This window comes from Haliotis asinina, chromosome 1 (assembly GCF_037392515.1).
Source record: "Haliotis asinina isolate JCU_RB_2024 chromosome 1, JCU_Hal_asi_v2, whole genome shotgun sequence".
Classification (NCBI taxonomy): domain Eukaryota; kingdom Metazoa; phylum Mollusca; class Gastropoda; order Lepetellida; family Haliotidae; genus Haliotis; species Haliotis asinina.
In genome coordinates this window covers 13,067,409-13,083,654 of record NC_090280.1, presented here as the reverse complement: position 1 = coordinate 13,083,654, position 16,246 = coordinate 13,067,409, and the positions used below count along the sequence as shown (strand labels likewise).

At 38.9% G+C, this 16,246-nt stretch overlaps 1 protein-coding gene across 1 annotated transcript in view; it reads right to left on the bottom strand.

Moving 5' to 3' along the window:
- Nucleotides 1-2,639: 2,639 nt before the first annotated feature.
- Nucleotides 2,640-16,246, bottom strand: part of LOC137292699 (neural cell adhesion molecule 1-like) — a 28,939-nt gene continuing 15,332 nt past the window's right edge. The window contains exons 3-5 of the mRNA XM_067823855.1: nucleotides 11,271-11,552; nucleotides 10,414-10,719; nucleotides 2,640-2,998 (exon numbers count right to left, since the gene is read on the bottom strand). Coding sequence (XP_067679956.1) covers nucleotides 2,640-2,998; nucleotides 10,414-10,719; nucleotides 11,271-11,552 — 947 coding nt within the window. The remainder of the gene's footprint in view (nucleotides 2,999-10,413; nucleotides 10,720-11,270; nucleotides 11,553-16,246) is intronic.

Below are 16,246 nucleotides of genomic sequence, written 5' to 3'. Positions count from 1 at the left end.
GCATGTACATAGCAGTATATACAATAGCGGTTTCATTTTTTAAATTGGACCCTTGGGAAGGACTTAGTCCGAAAAAACGCTATTGTATATATTACTACACATGACAAGATTCAACGCCATATTTTGCACAATGTCCGCTTCTGACTCGACTATGTACAGACCATCAGCATGCCAGGAGTTTTTGTTAAAATTTAATCTCATCATCATCATCAGTATATCATATTGTGATCTTGATAATTAGAACATTTACCTTTGCCAGTATTTCCATACATGGCTAATTTGATAGCTTCATAGTGTTGTTGATCTTTCCTTTCAAGACCTTCATACTCATTCGTTGAATCTGTTCCTACAAGAAAATAGCTTAGTCAACACAGAGGCTGGTTTAGTTTAACTGCAGAAATGAGTTCCAATTCAATCTGACCAAACTATTGGTTTACTGTCCCTCGGCAAATTAAACCTAGCTGAACCAATGTTTCTACTGGTCAACACATAATATTTTGTGCATCTTTTATTTCCCCTGACCGAACACTTCACTGGTATCATTAAATAGTGAATCAACCAGACAGTGAATTATTGAATCATGTCTTGACACATCATAACATACATATTTTGGGCAGTTTCAATGTCAGGCATTGTTTGAGGATATGAGAAAGGTACATTAAAAGTATAAAGACAGAAGCATCATACATTTAGCTGGGTTGTGTTTTGCTAGGGGCAAAGAGCAGTGCCATTTTCTTATGAGTATTTCTAAAGTGAGGGCACAAAAAGTCTCTGTGTTTTTAAATCATCACTGATATATTCTACAAGCATTACGTCACACATTTTGGGCATGACTAATTCAAATTGATAACTCTCAATCAACTAGCCGCAAAAGCAGTCCAGTGAAAATAGGCTTCAGCATGGAAACCGGGGTATACATAGTCCACATTGATGTACATGTAATATATAATGACACAGGCAGGACTGTACCCCTGTAAATGTGTGATACATGTAACCAACATATATCGGGCTCGCTAATATTAGTCTTTGTCAGAAACAATACCTGTTGAGGCAGCAACTCCAGCATTTTCATAAGTCTTCAAATCGGTGTAAGTCTGTTTGTCATTCTCCCTGTCTTGTAGGCCACTGTATAGGTTGACATCTTTGTGAAAAAACACAATGGAAAAGGAGTAACAACTGAGGTGAAATGATATATGATATATGATATGACATTTGAAGGATGAATTTAAATCATAATGTAAAACTGATCAAGATGAAAGAGACTGACTGTTTTACCATGTAAATGTTCCCTCTGCCACATGAATGTTATTGTGACAATGCTTTACCTCAACAAAAACTTGATACCATGTTTCATAGCAATATATTACTGTGTTTCTTATGAGACGTACTGGCGAGATTTGAAATATGTGTGATCATATCATCTACTTCTACATCATGATACCTGCTTTGAATCAATTGTTGGTACATTACTTACCTCCTGCTTCCACATGTTCCCTCTGAGTGGCATGGCCCTCAGGTCTATTAGAAAGATAAATAACGTTTGAATCATAAATATCTGGATGTACTAAACCCCAGTTGTTCTCTTATAAAAATAAACAGTAACGTTAAACTAAAGATGAAACACTTACCTATTCTGTAAAACTTTTGAGCCTGTTGATGGAATGAAGATAACTTGTCAAGACAATACATATTGTATTATATATTGATATATCATAGAGATTTAGTTTGTCTCAAAAATGTAACATCAATTAATAGAAACAATCATACGGGACAATTATGGTGACTTTTTGAATAGAATGCAATTGATTTCAGTTCCCCATTTGCGCAGAATTAACACCCATATACAAATAGAGACAGAGAGCAAATAGACAACGATTTGCAATAATAGAAGTGTACATGCCTGGTTTCTATGCATGATGACAACAACAACAACAATAACTGCCAGAACAAGCAGCCCAACAGTAACCCCTGCAATCAGTCCGCCTTGTGGAGAAGTTAAACCACCTGCAGGAAGATAATGATGGAGTAGTGGCACAACTTCCTATATTAGTGTTGGCTTTACTATGGACTAGGCAATTCTCAAGGAGTTATATTAAAGAAAAACTAAATCAGGGACACCAGACATAGAGCTTCACACATCGACCCCAATCTTAAGCATGGTGAGCCAATGCTTTAACCATTAGGCTACCCTATAGTTTATCCAATGTTTGAAAATTAGACCTTTGCGTCAGGTAATTTTCACCCCTCATTCAAAATAACAAAAGTGCATAGATAACTTTGGAAACAGTATTTAGTGAGTGCATACGTATTTAGGTTGTAAATTGCATCAGGGATTAGAATTTGATGTGAGTTGAGTTATTTTTCATTCATTTTTCAGAACTTTTCATATATTTCCTAAAGAAAGGGTGAGGTCCTACTTGCATTGTTTCAGTTACATTCCACTGTGTCACTTCACATTTCACTTGCAGATTGAATTACAAATTTAGGTGTTATTAATGTGACAGCACCAGGAAGTCAGTATTAAATCAAGGTCACATCTACATCTGACACGTTGGTGTGCAAACACTGAAGCAACAGGTTCAACCAGTACTTTTCAAAATGATCTGCCTTTCATTTTTGAGTTTTCCAGATCCATTCTATTAACATTTCACAAAAGCTGAGAGTTGGAAAAGGCCACAGCGACGCTTACCAGTAGTTTTCATCTCTTTTCTAGTCAGTCCTTGGACACTGTTTGTAGCAATACTTCTTCCATTGACGTTCTCTGCAGTCACTCTGACATAATAAACAGTCTGTGGCTGGAGACCTGTGATATTTGTCTGGTATTCCTCCAGTTCATTCTCTACATACTTTCCAGCTTCTTTCCAAGATGCATCATCTGTGCTGTATTCTACGATGAATGTTTGAGTATCACCGCCATTAAAGCCTTTGATCCAAGACACTTGAAGGGAAGATGGACCAAGAGGAATGACTGTGACATCTGTTGGTGGACTTGATGGACCTAAATGTTTATGATTTATTTCAGTTGTATGTGGTTGTCCAATATTCACTTGAATAATATATTGTTTTCAAACTGTTTCAAATACACAACTTCATTTGTGAAATGGGTGAGATGAGGTAGCTGATATGGTGTTAAAAGTTGTACTTAAGAATATTTTGCATGTGAGTGTATGTGTGGCTACTTGTACTAACCCTGACTTAAGCTGGTTTTACAGTGCTGTCTCACTCAGACACAATATCATAGGCACTCAGGCACATTATACTCACTCTAAGCCGAGCAGGCTTGTCGTGTCTATTAATGTCGAGCACAAGGCAGGGAACAACGAGTACTCTGACACTGCACCGTCCATTTTCCAAATATTAAAAAGTAAAGTTTCCTTTTCTTAAACTTATGTCATTTATTTTAACCTCATTTATTGTTCATAAAATTCAAACTATCAAAAGTCAAATGTCAAGGAAACACCGAAGGTCAATAACCATACTGGGCACTCATGAATGGGTAAACAAATTTGCATAAACTGGTCACTTGCAGAACTTGACTGCTATGGACTCTTTAAAACTAAGTTTTACTGGAAAAATTTCACATATGTTTTATCTGTATTACGGTAAGAACAAAACTTTGCCATTACACAACTTGAAAGCAAATCTTGTAATCTACCTTGCCATGTTACTACCATATTTACATGGGAATATCAAAAACATACTGGTGAAATGTTGCTATTCTGTGGAAGTGAAGAAGGGCAACCGTCAAAGTTCTTCAACATACTATCTCCTACGAAGGAGATATTAAAGGTCACATATACTCTAATCGGGTACAAATGCAAAATCACTTGCTGATATCGTTATAAATGAAACCCCGTCATTAAAAATGCTCGTTTCGATCTTTAATTACCTTAAATCGACCTTTTTGTCAACAGGGCACAATTCTCAACCGCAAACGAATTTTCAACCAATCAGAGCGTCGCGTCTCCGTGACGTAATAGTGGGTATAGAAATGAGGGTCTGTGCAGTATTCATCTGCATTTCAGGGGTTAAACTATTTCGTTTACAGGTTTGTACAAACCTGAAATCGCGAAAGCTGTTGAGAAAAATGAAAGCTATATGTTCTCACAATCTACTATCATTTAGTTTTGTCTCCTGCGTTGCCTAGTTTTCGAGTTACAACCCTTGTTTTCATAGACGATTCTGTCAAAATCACTTGGTGTTGCTAGGTTGTAATGCGTGTTAGGTGGTATAAACCTACACGTTATTTGTCATTACACGTTTATGTATGTACATTTACTAATCTATACTGAATACACTCTGTCGTGTCTGTGTCTATGTAAAACAACACCCTTCTTTTACAGGATTAACCGCCAATACATTGGCTGATTGCTTATTATTGGCTAGCTAAATAACTTTTTAAAAAGAATGACGCACATTATGCAATTAGTTGCCAGATGTGCTATCTTGGGTAACCAATGAAGCTATACAGCAATGTGAAAAACCTGAAACGATACATCACGTTTTCGTATATTAGACTGTTAAAAGACACATCACTTGGGAAATCTGCAGATGAATTATATATCACTTGTTTTTGTGGATATTGATGGATACATTCCTCGAAGAAGGTATTAGCCTGACATTGCTCATATAACTCATATTTGCATTTTTGTTTTTAACAAGTTGTCGTACTTTCAACAGAATCATTGTTTTCGTCGTAAAGTGTAATGATGCAGACGACATGCACTAGGGCGTGCGTGCGAATGATTCATATAGGTGTCATAGACTAAATCATTTCTACAAGTTTCATTAAAACTTCATTTATTGAAACGATCTATTTATTTCAACATAAGTCCAGGGTGCACCGAAATTCTATCCCCTTTGTCTATGTAATGTATTCAGCAAACATTCGGTGTATCCCCTCTTATCATAAACCCCCCTCCGGGCAGGACCCTTAATTCTCAAACGCTATCAATACATGTCAATTAACACCTCCCTAAGTCGCCTAATCTTACGCATGTACTTGTGCATGGGCCAGTGACCTTGCACAATGTGGCGTAATGGCCCTGTGTATAAAAACCTGGCTGATATGGTCAACCGGCGAGACCATCCAGCGAGACCAACCGGCGAGACCATCCAGCGAGACCAACCAGCAAGACCAACCATGGAGACTAGATCATCGACAGAAGTGGACGGATTCTGCGTCTAGTCGGGGTGTCGGCCAAGGCCGTCGCTTCACCTACGACTACGTCGACGATGAAGAATCGCCGTCGGACTTCTGAATGTGTGTAAGTGACAGAGCGGGTCTCCACATCGGGATCATTGGCCACTCAGTCCCGATGTGCGTTCTGTCACATGTTTACCACTGTATTTACCATTTTGACCATCCTTCGACCAAACAGTAATAAAACATGGCTGCTGCTGTCTTCATCTCTAACACCGACTCATGTCCTCCCTGTCTCTTGTCCACCAACCTAAACTACCACCCGAGAGCGACGACCACGACGGACGCTCTTGGACATAGGAAAACTATGAAATGTCTATATATTACATTCCTGTTATACATTCGCAGATCGCTTCTTTTTATTAAGTTTCAAAATGCATGCAAGTATGATTATAAAGTAATTAGGATTATGAGACCAAGTATATAGACGTATATTGACAAGTGTCTACATACTGGTGAGTGAACGTTACAAACCAAGTAAATTTAGCGAGTGAAGAAATTTATCGCGCAGTATTTTCAATTCGACCCCGACCTCGCTTAGGTTATGTTACAGGTTGGGTCATGCAAACTCCTTTTGGTAATGATTCAAATACATATTTATGTAGTTTTGATTTTCTAACTTGATGAGAACAAACCATACATAATCTCGATTACACGATGCCATTTAGAAAGTGGTCAAATGCAACATATGTCATATTTGGGTTTTCACTTTCTTAGTAAAGTACAAATTCTAGTACTTTTTTCGGTTGAGTCCCATCCGGGATTCGAACCCGCACCCTCAGAGTCAGGCACCTAATTGCCAGCACACAAAGTCAGCCGCCTAGCCTGCTCAGCCACCGCGACTTCCACAAAATGAAAGTCGGACAACTGGTAGTCTAGACTGCGTACTTTGTGTACCCCTCTGATAAGTGTAAATTGGCACGGCTCCCACGGCCGAAAGCTACGATTACACGATGCCATTTAGAAAGTGGTCAAATGCAACATATGTCATATTTGGGTTTTCACTTTCTTAGTAAAGTCGCGGTGGCTGAATAAGAAAAGTCAATAAGTATGAAAAGTCTATTAGAAGTAGCTATTTGACGTTTAGAAGAGGTCATGTCAGAAAAAACATGAAACAGATCCATAGAACTGTCTTATCTGAGTAGCCCTGATAGTGTAAAGTGTCAAAGGTTAGCTGTAAACTGTCACTAGACAATCGTACCAATTTAAATCATGTTACAGAATAAAATGTTCATGATGCCATGTGCTTTTGGTGCTTGGATGACTATTCTGCCAATATAACTACTGGAGCCGTTGGACCGTAATTGCTTGTGTGTGCAATCCGAACAAAAGATGATGCTCTTTTGTACATATGGTCATGTAGATTACACAGACATCCTTCACCACCCACCAAATGGTAAAAAGGTAAAGGAAGAGCATTTCTTTTGCTTAGGTATTACTACATATTAGGTCTGTTCATTTTTTGTAGACACTGTGTGTACAGTTTTGATGTTATTGTAGATTACATCCTGAAAGAATAATAAAAATAAATCACAAATAGGGCACATTTCATGACAACAGGTTTTTCACAACAACACTCTGTTCCGTCCAGTCACATGAAATCACCCGGAAGTGGAGACGTTGATTCTCCGAGTTGCTTCATTGCCTTGGGTACACTTTTCAGGCAATGTCAGGACTGAATATACTGATCATGTAAAAAACATAAAGAAACTCACCAGAGATTTTAAGCGTTTGCTAAGAAACTGGCTCCTTCTCGTGTGTTAAAAGGTAATGATGAGAAGATAAATGAGGACTAATCGTTTGTGGTAGATCATGTTGTGACATGTTGGTTAATTGGATAAACTCATTAGGCAAGCACGTTGTTGGGACACGAGTCTGCAACATGTAACTAATTGAAATCCTGAAATGTGCGCCTGTTAGGGTGTCCAACTCCTATTACATGCTAAACTAGCATCCAAAAGAAACGCCACCAAATATTTTCTTCTGGTCTAAAACAAAACTTAAGCTGAAAATGGCAACGTTAAATGTTCTATTGCAAAGTCAAACATTCAGCAAAAGTTTTTCATGGCAACCAGAAGAAAAATGACACCGCTCGGGATGTAAGATCACATGAATGACACTAAGGTGCATTATCCAATATCCAATATTTGATCACCAATGCAGAATCGACTGGGAGCTTTTACAACTTTCTGGGCAGCACATATTGGTCAATGCAAGGTGTGCCCACATCAAGCTCTGATGCAGGCCATTGAACTGAATAGATTTTCTAAGGTCTTGTTTAGGGATCTGACTTCATTCCTGTAGCAGAGCTGCTGCCAAGGCATTCCTCGTCTATGGGTGATTTGGGCATTTCCAAATACGATGTTCTATTTATTCCCAAAGCTGCTCAATTGGGGACAGATTTTAAAGAGCTGGGACTTGCTTTCCTCACCAAAGTTCAATCTTTGCCAATTTTGCTGCTGCAAGCATTGCACAGTCCTGGTACATTTCAATCTGGCACATCAGTGTTGGCACGCCAACGTCATGCCCTTGAAAGGGTGATTGCCAAAGAGGCCATGAATGCGGAGTCGTCTAGTCACACTGTCTGCTGACTGGGTGTACAATACTGTTGGCACTTGATGCCATCGCAAGGACTGATCGGTTCCTCAAGCGCAACACCCATAAGTACCAGTCTTCCTGTTGGGTGCTAAACATTGAATGTTCCTGGTTGCCAATCGATCAAAATGATGTAAGAGAACAAACCTGGTGAAGGAATTGTGAGGCTTCAACTCTGTAACGTTCAAGGAAAGGACATGCCAAATTTGGAAACAGACATAATTGAAATCTAATGGACTGAGGACACTGAATGAAAGACATACTAAAGTGATTTAGCATTTAATGGTTCACAGGGGCTAAGTGTCATTATAATATATTATGTCCATATGATGTGTTCTGTATGTTCCCATATGTTAGTAACTTCAGTCAGGTTTCTGACCATGCTCCAATCTATGTTGAAATGTCCACAAAATGTTGAAATCAACAACTGTGGGCACCAAAGTGAAGATCAGACAGACATATGTGACATGTTTCCATGAAACACAGAATATCTACAGCAAAGCCGTAAAATCACAGCAGTGAAGGAACAACCAAATTAATTTACTCACTACTTTGATGACTAATATAACAGCACCATACTTTAAAGTTAAAAGAACAATGAAAGAACCTGTAAACACTGGCACTTACATGCTGAAGGTAAGAACCTTGCTCAGCGTAAAAGATATATCCCTGAACAGTTTTATTCTAAATTTCTAATGTGGTCAAAAATAGATATTCCACTGGATGCCTTCTAAGAACATTTACAAGGTACTTCTTCCGACAATAGTTTTCAATCTACAGCCATTGACAGTGACATGATTTATGAGGAGCCTGACTCAGCTATACATATAACGGTTACTGTATTGAATCAAGAAAAAACGCATGGCCCAGACTCTTGCCTCTATTGCATAAAGTTTATGCTTGTGTTTAAAAAGCGTAGGTCAAACCATTGCAGTATTTGTGTGTGTGTGTGTGTGTGTGTGTGTGTGTGTGTGTGTGTGTGTGTGTGTGTGTGTTTGGGTTTCTGGGGTTCTTTTTAATTTTGGTTGTTTGTTTGTTTGTTGTTTTGTTTTTAACTTTTGTCATGGTCATTGAAAATAATGCATTAACTGACACACAGTTTGGTCGGACCTACACAGTTAACGCAAAATTTTCACTTGTAGATTGAAACTACACACATTCATCAATAACACTTCACGCAATGAAGAACGTCTGTATTGTGTATTCACTGACTTCAAAGAGCCTTCGAGTCCGTGCACTGACACAAGCACTGGTGTAAATTAGCACAGGTGGGATACGGGGCAAGTTGTTGACTGTCATTTGCTCATCAGGTTTAAAAGTTAGGTCTTCTATGCCATTGATAGTTAGTATATTAAGAATACGATCGGAGTATTGGAAGGTGAATTGTTATCACCTGTTCTCTTTTCTTTATACACTAATGATTTTGAAGTGTATTTTCAGGATATCCACCCACCACATGAATATAAGCAGCTGGGTCGATTGTCATCTGTGCATGCTGATGATCTTGTAATAATTTCTGAAAGCATTATCGCACTTGAAATTTTGCTAAACTCTTCATCAGGTTATTCTTCAACGTAGGTGTTGGAAGATAATACTAAGAAACCTAAGACAGTTGTTGTCTGCTATGGAGGAAACGTTAAAGGTTCTGAAAGTTGGTGCTAGCTTTGTGTATTTGGAAATTGCTTTTTAATATGGTAAAAAGTTTAATGATGCTAAAAATAAATGATGTGACCAGTGAAGGAAGACTATGTTTGATTTGTTAAAGAATATTAAGGCTTTTTATCTTTATCTTGAAACAATGCTGTCAGTATTTGTTAGCTGCACTGGTAGCATTTTATGCTATAAACCTCAGGTATGTGGTTCTCATAGTTTAAATAATATTGAAATACTACATTTCGATGTTTCTATTAAGCTACGTAGTGTAAAACATACAACCTGCACTATCCTCTTAAATGCAAAAGAATTGATAAGATATTGGTTAAGCGCACATTAGTCTAGCGTGTTTCTGTTAACTTGTATCATTCTCTTAGAGTTTGGATCAAGAGTGATGGAATACTCCACTATCTGATGACTTACAACAGGATAATTCTCTAACCTTTAGCATCAAGTGTGATGGAATACTCCACTATCTGGTAACTTACAACACCATAATTCTCTAACCTTTAGCATCAAGAGTGATGGAATACTCCACTATATGATGACTTACAACAGGATAATTCTCTAACCTTTAGGAACAAGAGTGATGGAATACTCCACTATCTGATGACTTACAACAGGATAATTCTCTAACCTTTAGGATCAAGTGTGATGGAATACTCCACTATCTGGTAACTTACAACACCATAATTCTCTAACCTTTAGCATCAAGAGTGATGGAATACTCCACTATCTGATGACTTACAACAGGATAATTCTCTAACCTTTAGGATCAAGAGTGATGGAATACTCCACTATCTGATGACTTACAACAGGATAATTCTCTAACCTTTAGCATCAAGTGTGATGGAATACTCCACTATCTGGTAACTTACAACACCATAATTCTCTAACCTTTAGCATCAAGAGTGATGGAATACTCTACTATATGATGACTTACAACAGGATAATTCTCTAACCTTTAGCATCAAGTGTGATGGAATACTCCACTGGCTGTCCCACTCCATTGTTGACATACACCTGGTATTCTCCGAAGTCGTCCCCCTGCACGTTTGTCAGGGTCAGAGTGGACATCATTGTCAGGTCTGAGATGTGGGTCAAGCTGGTAGAGGAGGTGAGGTTCCTCTGGGAGGTGATGTTGGTGCTGCTCCAGGTGATGTTGGGACTGGGATATGACAGGATATGAACTGACAGACTAACGTCACTGTTGGTGGCTGAAGCATATCTGTCCTGTACAGGGTAGGATTCATCGTATCTTGGTGAACCTGTAATATAGTATAGCTCAGTAAGTGAATTGGATGAGTTTAGTTTTATGCATATTTATGCAATATTCCATTTGTATGCCAGTGGTCTGTAAATGATCAAGTCTGGACCAGACAATCCAGTGATCAACAGCACGAACAGCAACATTACTTAGCAAACAGACAGAGATGGATTAAACAATGCAATGAAAGCACAGCTGTTTGACATTTCTGGTGGTCGTACATGCTGTTAACTTGAAACAATGTACAGCAAATGTCAGTTGGCATGTTGAACAATGTATCTGCAGAATAGAAAGAACAATACTCCAACTTATATATACATTGCCACTGATGTCACTATATCAACATCAAGAGGTAGAACTATATTTTCGTATGTCTTTAATTAAGTTTTTGATGTTTCATTTTTATTTGTCTAACATTATATTGGGTTATGCTTTGAGTGTTGCCGAAGCTTCTCATTTTCATGTTCATCAACATCCTCATTGTGAGCTGCATCAATAAAATAAATGGAAGATACAAGACAGACTGAATGACTGACATTGTAAGATTCTTACAGCGAATAAGCAGTTCCACTACTCTCCTCCGTTCACCAGATCCAATGTTGTTGTCAGCTGTACAAGAGTAGTTCCCCCTTTGTCTACATTCTGCATGTGGCCATCCTTTCTGGTCTGACTCAGAGTTGTCTGCCCTTGATATCTCAACACTTCCATTATACAATACAATGGATGACCTTGGATTGCCACCGACCTGACAAGTTATGGTCACGGGGTCACGTTCATTGACTGTCACTCTGTTCTGTTTAGAGTTGATGGAGAAAGAGGTGATGTTGGCTGAGTCTGAAACAGTGGGACATTGAGTGTCAGCTGTTACTCTTTTCTGTTTAGTGTTAATGGAGAAAAGACGTCTTGTTGGCTGGACACTAAATGCCGGCTGTCACTCCAAACAAATGTATAAACCACAGCATTATTGTGGAAAAACATTCTTCAATAACAAAACAGTATGCATTATAATGGCATCATATCTTGTTTGGAGTGGACATATGTACAACAGAAGCTTATATGCCTCAAACTACTTTAATAAAGAAATGCTAAGGAAATTGAGTAAGTGAATTTACTTTTACGCTGCACTCAGCAATATTCCAACCATATGGTGGCAGTCTGTAAATAATCGAATCTGGACCAGACAATCCAGTGACCGACAACCTGAGCATAGATCTCCACACTTGGGAACCGATGACATGTATCAACCAAGTCAGTGAGCCTGACCGACCGATCATGTTAATTGGCTAAGGAAATTGACACTCAACGGTGAACTACCAGAAGATTAGTGTGAAACATAAATGTTTGGGAGATATGGTGGTATTTATTTGATAGCTTGTCCTTCTCATGCAGATTTATTTATTGATGTTTGTATACACATTTCATCCAAAGGTTTAGACAAATATATAACATTAGACACATGCTGCTGACAACACAGATATCATTATTGTGTGCAAAGAACAGATCTTCTGGCCTACATTGAAGTATCCCAGGATCATGGAAACAAACAAACTATGTGGCTACCGAAGTTCTCTTCTCAGTGATTCAGTTAAAGTTTATGTTGCTCTAAACAGAACATCAGTTATATCCTGTGCATCTCCATCATTTGGGGAAACAGGCAGGTCTTTGATATTTAGTATATCAAATTCAAGGACCAGCATGTGATTTCTAACATTCCATAATAACTCAACCTGGTTGAGTGAAATGTATAATACTGAATCCATGGCTCTAAATGACATGAAGATATTTGTATAGAGACATCATCACAGTGACCTAGATCAGGTTTGCCATTATGGGCACATCAAACATATACTGACAAGCAAAAGAAAGTACACAAGTGTAATTTTTGCTGCAATCCCAAATATGCATTCTAACCAGTAAAATTATTGAAGAACACTGATTGTATAGAATGCAACCATCATGTGTCTTTTGTCAAAATGAGACCCAAAACATTTGAACATGTTTTGCACGAAGTTTTGCAAAATTGTGATTATTGTTCCATGCAAAAGCAATTTTTGTACAGAGGGCATAAAGACTCGTAAAGACTGAACAATCATTTGACAAAAATCTCATGAGAAAATTCCAATACTGACGTCGGCGCCACGAGAATGGACAACAGGAATGTCACAAATGGGCTGATAATTTAATTACTGACAAATCTCAGATTACAAATAAAATTGGTGAAACACTTGACAAAAATTCTTCATTGACAAATTATGTCCCTGAGTTATATACAGCTCTTGAGCAAGCTAATGACACTGCAGCAGGTGATATTCGTTATCAGCTGCTGAAACGTTTCCTGAACCATGTCTGGTCACACTTTTAGATATATTCGACAAAATATGGACGTCCTCCTTCTTGGCGTAATGCCATTGTAGTCCCAATACCAAAACCTGCCAGGGATCATACAGATCCGTAGAATTACAGACCGATATCTCTCACTAGCTGTGTCTGTAAAACCATGGAACGTATGGTGAATAACCAATTATCTTGAAACCAATAACCTTACCACAAATATTCAATGTGGTTTCAGGAAAAATCGTAGTACCATTGATCATTTGGTACGTTTAGAATCCTTCGTTAAAATGCAACAGTAAATACGCAACACATTGTATCAATTTTCTTTGATCTTGAGAAAGCTTATGATAGGACCTAGAAGCATTAGAGGATTTACATGACTTCGGATTGTTTGCCTCTTTTCATACCACAGTTTCTAAAAGACAGACAGTTTCAAGTCCAAGTGGGTTCGACCCTGTCATCATTACAATCAGGATCAGAGTGTCCCTCAAGGTAGTATCACTGTATATAGTATTAAGATCAACAGTTTATCCAACGTTTTAAATGATTCAATTGATGGATCATTACTTGTGGATGATTTTAATAGTCGTGGTAAAAATATGCACACTATTGAAAGACAACTACAGTTGTGTTTAAACAAAATAAATAAATACTGTGAAAACGGCATTACATTTTCTAAATCAAAAACTAAATGCATACATTTTTGGAGAAAATAAGCTGCATAAGGACCCTGAAGTATCTTTAAATGGCACTCCCATCAAAGTTGTAAAGGAGGCCAAGTTCTTGGGTTTACTTTTCGGTTCTAATTTAACCTTCCTACCACACATTAAATCCCTTAAAGCTAAATGCCTGAAGGCACTAGATCTGTTGAAAGTTGTTTCCAACTCAAAGTGGGGAGGGGATCAAGCTACCGTCCTTCACTTATACAGATCATTGGTACGATCTAACTTGATCATGCTCCACTGTATGTAATGGAGCCTGTAAAGCAACCTTAAACTTCTTGATTCTGTCCACCACCAAGGCCTAAGACGTGTCTTGGGTCCTTCAGAATCTCATCTGTTGCCAATCTCTGTGTTGAGGCTGATGAACCACAACGTTGCATAAATTGTCTTTACAATACACTACTAAATTATATGCTAATGAATCTAATCCTGCCTATAACTGTGTGTTCAATCCCATTCATGGGGATTTATGAAACAAGAAACCTTCTCTAGTTCCGCCACTCGGGCCCAGAAATAAACCATTTATTTCTCCTGTCAGCATTGAGCTGGAAAATATAGCTCATTTCGGTCTTCTCTCTTCTCCCTCTTGACAATTGGTTAGGCCACAAGCTGACCTAACATTAAATACTTTTAAAAAATCAGAAACGAATGAATCACAGTATAAACAAGTATAAACAAGTGGACCTAACATTAACCACATTTAAAAAATCAGAAACTCATGCAATACAATATAAACAAGGATATAAACAATCAAAACATAATTATAGCAATTATAAATCCTTATTTACAGATGGATCCAAGGACGGTGGCGCAGTTGCTTGTGCCACTGTCACTGGATCCAGAACAATATCTTCTAGATTACCAGATAATAGTTCTATTTTTAACAGCACTTAAATATACTGAACATCATTGAAAACGCACCACCTGTAAATTTTGAAATAAGGCAATAGAATCTTTTGGAAATGGAAAATTAATGGGGGAAATTTTGATAATAACACACTAGATCGTAAATAACGCTCTACAGTAAAAAACGGATCGTTCGAACACATCATTGAACAAATCACATGAAAACAACAAAATTCATGCACATCACACACGAAGGGCACAAATTGCATGCAGAAAGCATGCTGTTCAGGGGTATAAATGACCTTCGGCACAAAACCGTTCTCATTTTCGCAGTACTTTCGTAAGTAAAGTTTTTTCGCCATGCCAAGATTGTCACCAGAGGAACGAGAACAGGCCTTGGGTATGTTGCAGGTCGGCGCTTCAAGCAGAAACATTGCACGACGATTTGGATGTCATCATTCGACCATTCTGAGGCTTGCTAACAGATACCAACAAACAGGAACCAGCAGGGACCGGCAACGCCCAGGTCAGGCACGTGTTACCACCCCTCGTCAAGATCGAGACATTGTACGGCGCCATATTCGGGATCGAACCTTGCCCGCTGCCAGAACCGCCAACGCTGTCCAGGGTCGACGTGGTTTGATCAGCGCTTCCACCGTCCGACGCCGTCTCCGTGCGGCAGGGTTACCTTGTCGACGCCATTACGTTGGACCCATCCTGACTGACAGGCATCGCCGTGAACGCCGACAATGGGCTGAACAGCATCGTGTGTGGTTGTTACGACGTTGGCATGGTGTGGTGTTCTCTGACGAGTCGCGTTTTCACTTGCGAAATGCTGACGGGCGTCTACGGGTATGGCGTCGACGGGGTGAACGTTATCATCAGGATTGTGTTGTGCAAACCGATCGGTGGGGTGAAGGCAGCATTATGGTGTGGGAAGGGATAAGTTATCACCACAGAACCGCTCTGATTGTTTGTCGTGTCAGAGTGAATGCCGTTTACTACCGTGACAACATTCTTCAAAACAACGTCGTTCCCTTCTTTCACCAGCATCAAGATCTGCACACATTTCAACATGACAATGCACGAGCCCACACTGCACGTGTTTCGATACAGTATCTGGCTAACAACATTCCTCTACTTCATTGGCCTGCATTGTCACCAGATTTGTCACCCATCGAACACTTGTGGGATTACATCGGCCAACGCCTCGCACGTCGTCCGCAGATCAACAACCTTGGGGAACTCGACAATGCCTTGCAGCAAGAGTGGAATGCAGTGCCTCAGGACTTCAGAGACTTATCCGTTCAATGAGGAGACGTTGCACAGCTTGTGTTGCTGCTAACGGGGGTCATACACGCTACTGACTTTCCATTTTGACCCCATCTTTATTTCATTGTCAGCTGCATTAAATCTTCACTGTTTTGCTTGATTGTTTTTTGCTTCTTTTCTTTATCAAACATTGGTCTACACAAATATGTAAATTTTACACAGATTGCTCACTTCTGCTCTTAGAAATCCACAATTTTAGGGGTGGTGCGTTTTCAATGATGTTCAGTATATATTCAAAGACACCCTAAACATAAACAGTATATAATCTTTTCAGACTCTCTTGCCTTCAGGCTA